The sequence below is a fragment of the Ylistrum balloti genome, unplaced genomic scaffold (genome assembly GCF_031769215.1).
Source record: "Ylistrum balloti isolate Yb309-2 unplaced genomic scaffold, AGI_CSIRO_Ybal_v1 Utg369596, whole genome shotgun sequence".
In the NCBI taxonomy this organism is placed as follows: Eukaryota; Metazoa; Mollusca; class Bivalvia; order Pectinida; family Pectinidae; genus Ylistrum; species Ylistrum balloti.
The window spans coordinates 304530-320083 of record NW_026781879.1 but is presented as its reverse complement, the minus strand read 5'-3'; the positions used below and the strand labels follow the sequence as shown (position 1 = coordinate 320083).

Genomic DNA, 15554 nt, shown 5'->3' with positions numbered 1-15554 from the left:
GGACACAGCCATACAATACAGTATCATAGGGACACAGCCATACAATACAGTATCATAGGGACACAGCCATACAATACAGTATCATAGGGACACAGCCATACAATACAGTATCATAGGGACACAGCCATACAATACAGTATCATAGGGACACAGCCATACAATACAGTATCATAGGGACACAGCCATACAATACAGTATCATAGGGAGGGACACAGCCATACAATACAGTATCATAGGGACACAGCCATACAATACAGTATCATAGGGACACAGCCATACAATACAGTATCATAGGGACACAGCCATACAATACAGTATCATAGGGACACAGCCATACAATACAGTATCATAGGGACACAGCCATACAATACAGTATCATAGGGACACAGCCATACAATACAGTACCATAGGGACACAGCCATACAATACAGTACCATAGGGACACAGCCATACAATACAGTATCATAGGGACACAGCCATACAATACAGTATCATAGGGACACAGCCATACAATACAGTATCATAGGGACACAGCCATACAATACAGTACCATAGGGACACAGCCATACAATACAGTACCATAGGGACACAGCCATACAATACAGATTAATCAGTAAAGGAACAGAATGAAATAATAGGGTTTTAGTATCATAGCTGTAAAGAGATCACAACATTGTAAAATGAAATATTTCTATGATAGGAAGTCAACATCTGTTTAATAAATGAGTAAATTACTGATATAATTCGTTAAATCTAAAAGTTATAATTCATATATACAACGTAAAAAAACATTTTACATATACATTGTGAGGTTAATAATTGTTCTGTGTAATGAGTACCATGTAGGAGTACAACAGTACATACTGTACTTACAACTCAGTCCTAATCAATTTGGACATATGTACCACATAGGAGTTCACCAGTACAACAGTACATACTGTACTTACAACTCGGTCCTAATCAATTTGGACATAAGTACCAGGTAGGAGTTCTAATCAATTTGGAGATATGTACCATGTAGGAGTACACCTGTACATACTGTTCTTACAACTCAGTCCTAACCTATTAGGACATATGTACCACATGTATGGCTTTAATTGCAATGAAACAGTAAGATATTAAATTTTTCACCTTAATGACTTGATCCCTTATTTAGGAATAGTTCAGCTAATCTGAAATCCCAGGAGTATCCAATATAATTATCACACCCAGAGTAAAAATCACAACCAAAGGAAAAAACAGAATTGTAACAGGATTATTCTACAACACACTGATAATGTAGAACCTCATGGCCAGTAATAAAACCCTGGGACAATGTATGAAAACAATTTAATTATCATTTATATAAAGTAGGTATGGAAAAACAGCAAGCATCTTCAACTGATATCAACAATACCTACTTCAATCAATGATTCTAAGTTATATATTGATTTGGTTATGTGACATTGTAACACAGCAGTTTTAGTGATATATATATATCAACAAGTTTATTCTAATTGATCCCAAAGTATGAAAATCAATTTTCCAAATTTGAATACATTTTTCTATCTAAAATAAATGGTTAGTAGATGTTACAGTTCCACACACTGTTGATGTGTCACCCTAAATACATTGTGTTTGGTCCCAGTATCAAGAAAAATATACACCTTTATCATTGTAGAAAATGTTACTAAGCATCCCCATCATATTTACCACACCTGATTCTTATTAAGGTTATATATCAATCTCGATAGCTGTGAGAGTAAAATGAGTGCAGACATAACAATGGATATCTAATGGTAAAGTCTATATACCGGTAGACTACAGACATGGTATAAAGAATTCTTCTGAATTTGTTCTGCTGTTAATGTAGTCATGGTATATAGAGTTCTTTTTTATTTTGAATTTTTGTCTATATAAGGGTGGTAATTTTTTAAGACTTGGTCCACCGATAACTTGATAAAAATTCATGTTGTCAATATCCTCATATAAACAGATTATACCACATTTTATAACAAGAAAAAAACACTGTTTACTAAATATGAATAACAAATAATTTACACTGTCAGTCAACGTGGCCTCATCTCTCTCCAATCTGTCAGTCAACGTGGCGTCATCTCTCTCCAATCTGTCAGTCAACGTGGCCTCATCTCTCTCCAATCTGTCCACCAACATGGCCTCAGCTCTCTCCAATCTGTCAGTCAACGTGGCCTCAGCTCTCTCCAATCTGTCAGTCAATGTGGCCACAGCTCTCTCCAATCTGTCTGTCAACGTGGCCTCAGCTCTCTCCAATCTGTCCACAAACACAGCCTCATCTCTCTCCAATCTGTCAGTCAACGTGGCCTCAGCTCTCTCCAATCTGTCAGTCAATGTGGCCTCATCTCTCTCCAATCTGTCAGTCAACGTGGCCTCATCTCTCTCCAATCTGTCAGTCAACGTGGCCTCATCTCTCTCCAATCTGTCAGTCAATGTGGCCTCAGCTCTCTCCAATCTGTCCACCAATGTGGCCTCATCTCTCTCCAATCTGTCTGTAAACGTGGCCTCATCTCTCTCCAATCTGTCTGTCAGCGTGGCCACTGCTCTCTCCAATCTGTCCACCAACTTGGCCACAGCTCGCTCCAATCTGTCCATCAAGATAGCCTCAGCTCTCTCCAATCTGTCAGTCAACGTGGCCTCAGCTCTCTCCAATCTGTCAGTCAACGTGGCCTCATCTCTCTCCAATCTGTCGGTCAACGTGGCCTCAGCTCCTCTAATCTGTCCATCAAGATGGCGCCCTCACCCTCCAATCTGTCCATCAAGATTGCCACAGCACTCTCCAATAGTAATTTCACATAAAACATCACTATACATGGTAAAATAATATTTCTTTGATTAAACTTTAAAATGCCTCAGAGACACATAATATCAGCTAACAATGTATGAAAGACCTATCCTTATATCAACGTCCTACACACAGGTGAACAATTCTCCCAGAAACTGCTGAGTAAGTCATTGTCACCTCCACAGTCAGCATTTCTGATAGAGACATAATGCTTTTGACACAAATCTGACGTTCACCTGCTAACGTCCAACAAAATGGAGGTCCACCGGTATAGACACCACTTGTTTATCCTTAATAAATTCAACATTGTAAATATGGAAGACCATCAGTAGTCTCCCTTGACTACTGACAAACTATCGATCTTATTTTCTATATAGCTATCATTGTGGTGACCTTCATACAAGATTATCATCATGGTGTTCAGAGGAGTAGGCAGGGTTGTTGATAGTGACAGACCTGGTGTTGGAGTGAGCCATTGCCCCAGGGGGTGGGGCATACAGTCTACTTCCTGTGGCCTCTGTATAGGACAGGCGGTGACCTTGGTGATGCCCCTCACCCAGTGTGGTGCCATTTCCCTCCGGTGCTGCCAGGAACTTAGCACCTAGTGCATTAGAAGCCAACTGTTCATCTCTCTGCCTCTGGAGAGTTTGTCTCAGTGTACGACGTTTCTGTAGATATACAACAGGACATGCTTAATATCATTATCAAATGTCAGAGTTACTAGGACTTTTTGTTACTTACTATGATAACAATCTCGATAAATAACATGATGCATAAAATACATAAGAACCAGTTTTCCTTGGAAATAGTTAAACTAAAAGAACTTAAATTGTTCCCAAACATGATATTCTTACTGCATATACGTAGTAATGATTCTGAAAATGTTTCAAGTGTCTTGTTATTACCAAGGTTTCTCAAATCCATAAAAGCATACAACTATTCAGTGTCAGGATTACTAAGTTAGATGCCTCAGATTTTATTGCTATTCTACCTCCAAACACTGTAAGATATATACATCCATATTAACATACCTACTTTGTATCTCTCACCGACAAACCTAAATCACACACAGCTTCTCAGTACAGAACAAATACATTCAAATTTATAAATACTTTGGCTCTCTTGGGGCTGCGTCTGTAGGAAAAGGTGCTTGAGATATAACTTCAGATTCTTGTATATCTCTAGATCATCTCGACACAACAGACAGAACTAGTTTCCAGTAACTAGCACCATAAAATTACCTAGACAAGAGACTGGAAGTCCTCTAGTCTATACTGGAACTGGAGGTTCCAAGGAGACTGGAGGTTCCAGAGCTTAAGTGAGGACTGGAAATCCAAGAGTCTTAAGAGGGAACCACAGGTCCCACAGCCTAAGTGAGGACCAGAAGTCCAAGAGTCTTAGGTGGGAACCACATGTCCCAGAGCCTAAGTGAGGATCGGATGTCCAGGAGTCTTAGGTGGAAACCACACGACTCAGAGCTTAAGTATGGACTGGAAGTCCAAGGGTCTTAAGTGGAAACCACATGTCCCACAGCCTAAGTGAGGACCAGAAATCCAAGGGTCTTAAGTGGGAACCAAATGTCCCACAGCCTAAGTGAGGACCAGAAATCCAAGGGTCTTAAGTGGGAACCACAGGTCCCACAGCCTAAGTAGTAACCACAGGTCCCAAAACCTTTGCAGGGACTGAAAGTTGTAGAAGTATGACATGAAAATTCAGCTGGAGAAGATCCATTAGCAAGATCAAGATGTAATAATCTGATTAGGAATTAAATGCCATGCCTAACTACAGAAACAACCCAGGTGACAAGAATTGCTAACACAATAGAGAACTATTAAAAATGAAAGTAAATGATACCTTTCCACTTCATGACTATATACATCTAAAATATTCAAGAACTACCTAAAACAAACCAAATGACGGAAAGACTGGGGAATGGAGGTGAGCTAGCTCACAAATGAATGAAGTCTGGTGAAGACAATGATTGATCTGACCATCTTAAAAGATTCACACCAACTGATGCTGAAAATCTAAGACAGACTGACATCGTGCAATGCATTCATTGGTTCCTTTATGTTTCCTTATTACACTGTTATTGGTTTGTCCTCTAAGACCTGTAGGTTCTGAAGAAAAATACAAATGACCTCTTCCAAAGTTCAAATGGACATACTTAATGACAGCAAACGTCTGAACATACAGGTAGGAGAATTCGTCAGCAGACTTCTGAACATACAGGTAGGAGAATTCGTCAGCAGACTTCTGAACATACAGGTAGGAGAATTCGTCAGCAGACTTCTGAATATACAGGTTGGAAAATTTGTCAGCAGACTTCTGAACATACAGGTAGGTGAATTCGTCAGCAGACTTCTGAACATACAGGTAGGAAAATTTGTCAGCAGACTTCTGAACATACAGGTAGGAAAATTTGTCAGCAGACTTCTGAACATACAGGTAGGAGAATTCGTCAGCAGACTTCTGAACATACAGGTAGGAAAATTTGTCAGCAGACTTCTGAACATACAGGTAGGAAAATTTGTCAGCAGACTTCTGAACATACAGGTAGGAGAATTTGTCAGCAGACGTCTGAACAAACAGGTAGGAAAATTCGTCAGCAGACTTCTGAATATACAGGTTGGAAAATTTGTCAGCAGACTTCTGAACATACAGGTAGGTGAATTCGTCAGCAGACTTCTGAACATACAGGTAGGAAAATTCATCTTGCAATTTTTTTCTTGAATCCCATTCTTTCTTGCTTCAGTGTCACAGTTTGAAACAAATATCAAATCTCTCCTGCTGGCCATCAATATTCTATATTTTTCTAGACACAACAAAAACTGTCATTTTCAAAGCCTCATCCAATGGTAGAAGACTACACACTAGTAGTAATGATGTAAAATACATATCAGTTTATTGTCTATACTTGTACCATTATGTCAATCAATCATATGTGGCTACGTAGAGCCCACTACTTTTACATTGATAACTTTGAAAAAAAAAATAACAAAGTTTGTATAATTTCATAAGAAATTTTATTAGTGTGAATATCCAACTGTGTCAAATTAATTAAAACCAATACACAACATAGATTCTGAATAAATCTTTCTCTAGCCAGGAATAAAATCAGGGACCTATTCACTTCAATATTCTCTGATCAGTGTTGAAATCAGCGACTTATTTATCCATGGTGTGAGATGTTTGAACTTAGTCTAAGATAGACACATGGTGTGAGATGTTTGAACTTAGTCCAAGATAGACATATGGTGTGAGACTCTAGACTTAGTCTAAGATAGACACATGATGTCAGATCTTCAGACTTAGTCTAAGACAGACGCATGGTGTGAGATCTCTAGACTTAGTCTACGACAGACACATGGTGTGAGACTCTAGACTTAGTCTACGACAGACACAAGGTGTGAGATCTCTAGACTTAGTCTACGACAGACATATGGTGTGAGATCTCTAGACTTAGTCTATGACAGACACATGGTGTGAGATCTCTAGACTTAGTCTATGACAGACACAAGGTGTGAGATCTCTAGACTTAGTCTATGACAGACACATGGTGTGAGATCTCTAGACTTAGTCTACGACAGACACTTGGTGTGAGATCTCTAGACTTAGTCTACGACAGACACATGGTGTGAGATCTCTAGACTTAGTCTAAGATAGACACATGATGTCAGATCTCTAAACTTAGTCTACGACAGACACATGGTGTGAGATCTCTAGACTTAGTCTAAGATAGACACATGGTGTGAGTTCTCTAGACTCATTTCACACAATCATTTTGCAGTATTTGCCTAAAATGAGTGTTTGTATTATCAAATGCACATTTTGGCTCTATGTGGGAATTCTAACCATACACACGTCACACAGTCATACCATATATGGTCAATTAATTAACACTTAAAAATTAGTGATTTAAATTATTACATCACCTGTCATACTACACATAAACATAAAATTAAGTGGTTCATGATCTTTGTGAATAATTCCTCACATCAAAAATACAAAATTTTAAATAATAAAAATAAATAAACCACACTCACAATAAATAAAAACAATCATAAATGGTATTACACTTTGTTAGAAAACCAGGACTATTTATGGACAAGAAATCCCACAGGGATCTTGGCACCCACCATTGTTTGATCTTTATTTGCTCTTTAACAATTAGAACTTTTCCCATCTTTTTCCTCTCTCTTCTCTGATTTTGCTCTTAATGATGAAAAATTTTAACATTCCTTTGCAGGAATAGTGATGATAATCTTTACCTGCCAAATCCATTATCAAACGAGCACAAGTAGAGACAAAAGGGAACACACATATGAAATTTGAGAGAGATCCATCAAATATTTCTTAAGAAATAGTGATAACAATCTTGCATATCAAAATCCAAGATGGCCACCTGTCAGCCATTTTGTTTTTCTGATCAATTTCAAAATCAAGGGTAAACATACATATGAAATTTAAGAAAGATCCATTCAGTGATTCTCGGTGATAACAAAATTAGTTTACAGACGGACGGATGGACTACCGATGTAGGGCGATGTGAATAGCTCACCATCTGATGATGGTGGGCTAATAAAGGGGTAACAGGGAATGGATATGTCTTTCAAGTGAAACACAACATCAAAGGGCACTGTCAAACATGTCAAACAATTATCACAAAGGGCACTGTCAAACAATTATCACAAAGGGCACTGTCAAACATGTCAAACAATTATCACAAAGGGCACTGTCAAACATGTCAAACAATTATCACATTGGGCACTGTCAAACATGTCAAACAATGACCACAAAGGACACTGTCAAACATGTTAAACAATGACCACAAATGGCACTGTCAAACATGTCAAACAATGACCACAAAGGGCACTGTCAAACATGTCAAACAATGACCACAAAGAGCACTGTCAAACATGTCAAACAATGACCACAAAGGACACTGTCAAACATGTCAAACAATAGTCATAAAGGGCACTGTCAAATATGTCGAACAATTATCACAAAGTTCCCTGTCAAATGTGTTACATATAATCACAAAGGGCACTGTCAAATGTATATATATATAAATATATAATTTCAATATCTGTTATACTTTGATTAGAAGACTACACTTTATATCTACTATATAATTAGACAATATTAACACCATGTTATGATTATAGATTAACCTGGTGTATACATCCTCGTCTTATATAATTAACGTTTGTCTAGAAACAATCATATTAGTAATTCAATTATAAGACACATGTACATGAATAATACAATATAACACTACAAATCAAAGATCTTTTGCTTCTTTTCCATATTTCTGACTTGATTCAGCCTGATTTTCATCCTTCAGAGCTCGGAGAAAGTTCCAGGATTCACGCAGTTGCTTCTTTTTCTGTAAGCATATACAGTACGTATATGTAATGTGATATTGGTAGTAGTTCAGTTACCATTTGTGTTAGTTCTAAAAAATGTCAAAAAGCAGGACATTGTCACATTATCTGCATCATATTTCTTTCTTTATGTTCATAATCTTTATTTCCAAAGGACATCCATCACTAATAGCAGTTACTTCTGTATCAACAGGTAACATTCTTGTAGGTTAGATGTAGTAACTGGTAACATTCCTGTAGGTTATTTATAGTAACTGGTAACATTCCTGTAGGTTAGTAGTAGTAACTGGTAACATTCCTGTAGGTTAGTTATAGTAACTGGTAACATTCCTGTAGGTTAGTAGTAGTAACTGGTAACATTCCTGTAGGTTAGTAGTAGTAACTGGTAACATTCCTGTAGGTTAGTAGTAGTAACTGGTAACATTCCTGTAGGTTAGTTATAGTAACTGGTAACATTCCTGTAGGTTAGTTATAGTAACTGGTAACATTCCTGTAGGTTAGTTGTAGTAACTGGTAACATTCCTGTAGGTTAGTTATAGTAAATGGTAACATTCCTGTAGGTTAGTAGTAGTAACTGGTAACATTCCTGTAGGTTAGATGTGGTAACTGGTAACATTCCTGTAGGTTAGTTATAGTAACTGGTAACATTCCTGTAGGTTAGTAGTAGTAACTGGTAACATTCCTGTAGGTTAGATGTGGTAACTGGTAACATTCCTGTAGGTTAGTTGTGGTAACATGTAACCTTCCTGTAGGTTAGTTAAAGTAACTGGTAACATTCTTGTAGCTTGGTTGTAGTAACTGGTAACATTCCTGTAGTAGGTTAGTAATAGTAACATGTAACATTCCTGTAGGTTATTTTTAGTAATATGCAATATCCCTGTAGGTTAATTGTAGTAACAGGTAACATTCCTGTAGGTTAGTTGTAGTAACAGGTAACATTCCTGTAGGTTAGTTGTAGTAACTGGTAACATTCCTGTAGGTTAGTTATAGTAACTGGTAACATTCCTGAAGGTTAGTTGTAGTAACTGGTAACATTCCTGTAGGTTAGTTGTGGTAACATGTAGTAACTGGTAACATTTCTGTAAGTTAGTTGTAGTAACTGGTAACATTCCTGTAGGTTGGTTGTAGTAACTGGTAACATTTCTGTAAGTTAGTTGTAGTGACTGGTAACATGCCTGTAGGTTAGTTGTGGTAACTGGTAACATTCCTGTAAGTTAGTTGTGGCAACATTTAACATTCCTGTAGGTTAGTTGTAGTAACAAGTAACATTTCTGAAGGTTAGTTGTGGTAACATGTAACATTCCTGTAGGTTAGTTGTAGTAACTGGTAACATTCCTGTAAGTTAGTTGTAGTAACATGTTACATTCCTGTAGGTTAGTTGTGGTAACATGTAGTAACTGGTAACATTCCTGTATGTTAGTTATAGTAACTGGTAACATTCCTGTAGGTTATTTTTAGTAACATGTAACATTCCTGTAGGTCAGTTATAGTAACTGATAACATTCCTGTAGGTTAGTTGTGGTAACATGTAACCTTCCTGCAGGTTAGTTGTAGTAACATGTAACATTCCTGTAGGTTAGTTGTGGTAACATGTAGTAACTGGTAACATTTCTGTAAGTTAGTTGTAGTAACTGGTAACATTCCTGTAGGTTGGTTGTAGTAACTGGTAACATTTCTGAAAGTTAGTTGTAGTGACTGGTAACATGCCTGTAGGTTAGTTGTGGTAACTGGTAACATTCCTGTAAGTTAGTTGTGGCAACATTTAACACTCCTGTAGGTTAGTTGTAGTAACAAGTAACATTTCTGAAGGTTAGTTGTGGTAACATGTAACATTCCTGTAGGTTAGTTGTAGTAACTGGTAACATTCCTGTAAGTTAGTTGTAGTAACATGTTACATTCCTGTAGATTAGTTGTGGTAACATGTAGTAACTGGTAACATTCCTGTATGTTAGTTATAGTAACTGGTAACATTCCTGTAGGTTATTTTTAGTAACATGTAACATTCCTGTAGGTCAGTTATAGTAACTGATAACATTCCTGTAGGTTAGTTGTGGTAACATGTAACCTTCCTGCAGGTTAGTTGTAGTAACATGTAACATTCCTGTAGGTTAGTTGTGGTAACATGTAGTAACTGGTAACATTCCTGTAGGTTAGTTATAGTAACTGGTAACATTCCTGTAGGTTAGTCATAGTAACTGGTAACATTCTTGTAGGTTAGATGTGGTAACTGGTAACATTCCTATAGGTTAGTTATAGTAACTGGTAACATTCCTGTAGGTAAGTTGTAGTAACATGTAACCTTCCTGTAGGTTAGTCATAGTAACTGGTAACATTCTTGTAGGTTAGATGTGGTAACTGGTAACATTCCTGTAGGTTAGTTGTGGTAACATGTAACCTTCCTGTAGGTTAGTTATAGTAACTGGTAACATTCTTGTAGCTTGGTTGTAGTAACTGGTAACATTCCTGTAGGTTAGTTATAGTAACTGGTAACATTCCTGTAGGTTAATTGTAGTAACATGTAACATTCCTGTAGGTTAGCTGTAGTAACAGGTAACATTCCTGTAGGTTAGTTGTAGTAACTGGTAACATTCCTATAGGTTAGTTATAGTAACTGGTAACATTCCTATAGGTTAGCTGCAGTGACTGGTAACATTCCTGTAGGTTAGTTGTAGTAACTGGTAACATTCCTGTAGGTTAGTTGTAGTAACTGGTAACATTCCTGTAGGTTAGTTGTAGTAACTGGTAACATTCCTGTAGGTTAGTTGTAGTAACTGGTAACATTCCTGTAGGTTAGTTGTGGTAACTGGTAACATTCCTGTAAGTTAGTTGTGGCAACATTTAACACTCCTGTAGGTTAGTTGTAGTAACAAGTAACATTTCTGAAGGTTAGTTGTGGTAACATGTAACATTCCTGTAGGTTAGTTGTAGTAACTGGTAACATTCCTGTAAGTTAGTTGTAGTAACATGTTACATTCCTGTAGATTAGTTGTGGTAACATGTAGTAACTGGTAACATTCCTGTATGTTAGTTATAGTAACTGGTAACATTCCTGTAGGTTATTTTTAGTAACATGTAACATTCCTGTAGGTCAGTTATAGTAACTGATAACATTCCTGTAGGTTAGTTGTGGTAACATGTAACCTTCCTGCAGGTTAGTTGTAGTAACATGTAACATTCCTGTAGGTTAGTTGTGGTAACATGTAGTAACTGGTAACATTCCTGTAGGTTAGTTATAGTAACTGGTAACATTCCTGTAGGTTAGTCATAGTAACTGGTAACATTCTTGTAGGTTAGATGTGGTAACTGGTAACATTCCTATAGGTTAGTTATAGTAACTGGTAACATTCCTGTAGGTAAGTTGTAGTAACATGTAACCTTCCTGTAGGTTAGTCATAGTAACTGGTAACATTCTTGTAGGTTAGATGTGGTAACTGGTAACATTCCTGTAGGTTAGTTGTGGTAACATGTAACCTTCCTGTAGGTTAGTTATAGTAACTGGTAACATTCTTGTAGCTTGGTTGTAGTAACTGGTAACATTCCTGTAGGTTATTTTTAGTAACATGTAACATTCCTGTAGGTTAGTTGTAGTAACTGGTAACATTCCTGTAGGTTATTTTTAGTAACTGGTAACATTCCTATAGGTTAGTTATAGTAACTGGTAACATTCCTATAGGTTAGCTGCAGTGACTGGTAACAACCCTGTCAGTAAGTTGAAGTGATAAAATTCATATAAATTTGTCCTGCCAACCCTACTTACCTCTATATTACCCCTCCACCTGTCATCATTACTTACCTCTATATTACCCCTCCACCTGTCATCATTACTTACCTCTATATTACCCCTCCACCTGTCATCATTACTTACCTCTATATTACCCCTCCACCTGTCATCATTACACCTCTATATTACCCCTCCACCTGTCATCATTACTTACCTCTATATTACCCCTCCACCTGTCATCATTACTTACCTCTATATTACCCCTCCACCTGTCATCATTACTTACCTCTATATTACCCCTCCACCTGTCATCATTACTTACCTCTATATTACCCCTCCACCTGTCATCAACACTTACCTCTATATTACCCCTCCACCTGTCATCAACACTTACCTCTATATTACCCCTCCACCTGTCATCAACACTTACCTCTATATTACCCCTCCACCTGTCATCAACACTTACCTCTATATTACCCCTCCACCCACACACTCGTCATCATTACTTACCTCTATATTACCCCTCCACCTGTCATCAACACTTACCTCTATATTACCCCTCCACCTGTCATCAACACTTACCTCTATATTACCCCTCCACCTGTCATCAACACTTACCTCTATATTACCCCTCCACCTGTCATCAACACTTACCTCTATATTACCCCTCCACCTGTCATCAACACTTACCTCTATATTACCCCTCCACCTGTCATCAACACTTACCTCTATATTACCCCTCCACCCACACACTCGTCATCATTACTTACCTCTATATTACCCCTCCACCCACACACTTGTCATCATTACTTACCTCTATATTACCCCTCCACCTGTCATCATTACTTACCTCTATATTACCCCTCCACCTGTCATCAACACTTACCTCTATATTACCCCTCCACCTGTCATCATTACTTACCTCTATATTACCCCTCCACCTGTCATCATTACTTACCTCTATATTACCCCTCCACCTGTCATCATTACTTACCTCTATATTAACCCTCCACCTGTCATCAACACTTACCTCTATATTACCCCTCCACCTGTCATCATTACTTACCTCTATATTACCCCTCCACCCACACACTCGTCATCATTACTTACCTCTATATTACCCCTCCACCCACACACTCGTCATCATTACTTACCTCTATATTACCCCTCCACCTGTCATCATTACTTACCTCTATATTACCCCTCCACCTGTCTGCAGCATTTCGTGCCAGTTCTAACTCCTTTTCCTTTAATCCTCGATGCCGTTTGTATGCTATTTCCACGAAAATGAGGATGACACCCGCAACTATTCCTCCGGCCACCATCATAAACACCCCTGAATACAACATTGATTAAGTTATCAACAAATGTATTGAAGAATTTACTGCTATGTTAAGATTATATCTTGGAAAAAAAACTCAAGCAAGTTTGATATCAATGAATGTACCTGTTATTCACTGTATGTATACATTATACTGTATGTATATACTATACTGTATGTATACACTATACTGCTGTATGTATACACTATACTGTATGTATACACTATACTGTATGTATACACTACTCTGTATGTATACACTATACTGTATGTATACACTATACTGTATGTATACACTACACTGTATGTATACACTACACTGTATGTATACACTATACTGTATGTATACACTACTCTGTATGTATACACTATACTGTATGTATACATTATACTGTATATATACATTATACTGTATGTATACACTACACTGTATGTATACATTATACTGTATGTATACACTATACTGTATGTATACACTATACTGTATGTATACACTACTCTGTATGTATACACTATACTGTATGTATACACTATACTGTATGTATACACTACTCTGTATGTATACACTATACTGTATGTATACACTATACTGTATGTATACACTATACTGTATGTATACACTATACTGTATGTATACTGTACACTATACTGTATGTATATACTATACTGTATGTATACATTATACTGTATGTATACTATACTGTATGTATACATTATACTGTATGTATACACTACACTGTATGTATACATTATACTGTATGTATACACTACTCTGTATGTATACACTATACTGTATGTATACACTATACTGTATGTATACACTACACTGTATGTATACACTATACTGTATGTATACTGTACACTATACTGTATGTATATACTATACTGTACGTATACACTATACTGTATGTATACACTATACTGTATGTATATACTATACTTTATGTATACTATACTGTATGAATACACTATACTGTATGTATACAATACACTGTATGTATACACTATACTGTATGTATACACTACACTGTATGTATACACTATACTGTATGTATACACTATACTGTATGTATACTGTACACTATACTGTATGTATACACTACACTGTATGTATACACTATACTGTATGTATACACTGCACTGTATGTATACACTATACTGTATGTATATACTATACTGCATGTATATACTATACTTTATGTATATACTATACTGTATGTATACACTATACTGTATGTATATACTATACTGTATGTATACACTATACTGTATGTATACACTATATTGTATGTATATACTATACTGTATGTATATACTACACTGTATGTATATACTATACTGTATGTATATACTATACTGTATACACTACACTGTATGTATATACTATACTGTATGTATACACTATACTGTATGTATACACTACACTGTATGTATACACTATACTGTATGTATACATTATACTGTATGTATATACTATACTGCTATATGTATATACTATATGGTACATATACACTATACTGTATGTATACACTATACTGTATGTATACTGTACACTATACTGTATGTATATACTGTATGTATATACTGTACGTATACACTATACTGTATGTATACACTACACTGTATGTATACACTATACTGTATGTATACATTATACTGTATGTATATACTATACTGCTGTATGTATATACTATATGGTACATATACACTATACTGTATGTATACACTACACTGTATGTATACACTATGTATGTATACACTATACTGTACGTATACACTATACTGTATGTATACACTACACTGTATACTGTATGTATATACTATACTGTATGTATACACTATACTGTATGTATACATTATACTGTATGTATACACTATACTGTATGTATATACTATACTGTATGTATACACTATACTGTATGTATACACTATACTGTATGTATATACTATACTGTATGTATACACTATACTGTATGTATATACTATACTGTATGTATATACTACTATGTGTAACTATACACTACAATTTCTACATATACAGGTATACATTGTATATACATACTTGACAATATGTAAAGCAGTGGTGGATACCTATATCTACACTTTAATCAAAACACTGTCAGATACTTACCAGCCATGTTTGTTAGACCTAGTGTGGCAGGAGCCGAATCTCTTTCACTCTCGGAGCAGTCAGTACTTTCATTGAGAATCCATTTATTATCCAGTTCCTCCATTCGGCCTCCTGTCAAAAGTACATAAGACGCCAGCAATGTCTAAAAGTTCTTCTAAATGAAGGAATCTCACACAACTTTACATAACATGACA

At 36.5% G+C, this 15554-nt stretch overlaps 2 protein-coding genes across 4 annotated transcripts in view; both read right to left on the bottom strand.

Moving 5' to 3' along the window:
- Positions 1–648: 648 nt before the first annotated feature.
- LOC132545386 (localization factor PodJL-like) lies at positions 649–2610 on the bottom strand. The gene is made up of 2 exons (XM_060209072.1): positions 2041–2610; positions 649–654 (listed from the first exon to the last, which is right to left on the bottom strand). Exons 1-2 carry the CDS (start codon positions 2608–2610, stop codon positions 649–651), a joined length of 576 nt encoding a protein of 191 aa, XP_060065055.1.
- Positions 2611–3180: 570 nt separating this feature from the next.
- LOC132545516 (glutamate receptor ionotropic, NMDA 1-like) overlaps positions 3181–15554 on the bottom strand; it is a 32497-nt gene continuing 20123 nt past the window's right edge. For 2 of the 3 annotated variants that reach the window (XM_060209202.1, XM_060209209.1), the window contains exons 16-18: positions 15361–15471; positions 13099–13244; positions 3181–3468 (exon numbers count right to left, since the gene is read on the bottom strand). In XM_060209202.1, the coding sequence (XP_060065185.1) occupies positions 3196–3468; positions 13099–13244; positions 15361–15471 (530 nt within the window). In that variant the 3' untranslated portion in view covers positions 3181–3195. Of the gene's footprint in view, positions 3469–5809; positions 8190–13098; positions 13245–15360; positions 15472–15554 lie in introns of those variants that run through there. The other variant, XM_060209217.1, reaches the window with a different exon arrangement.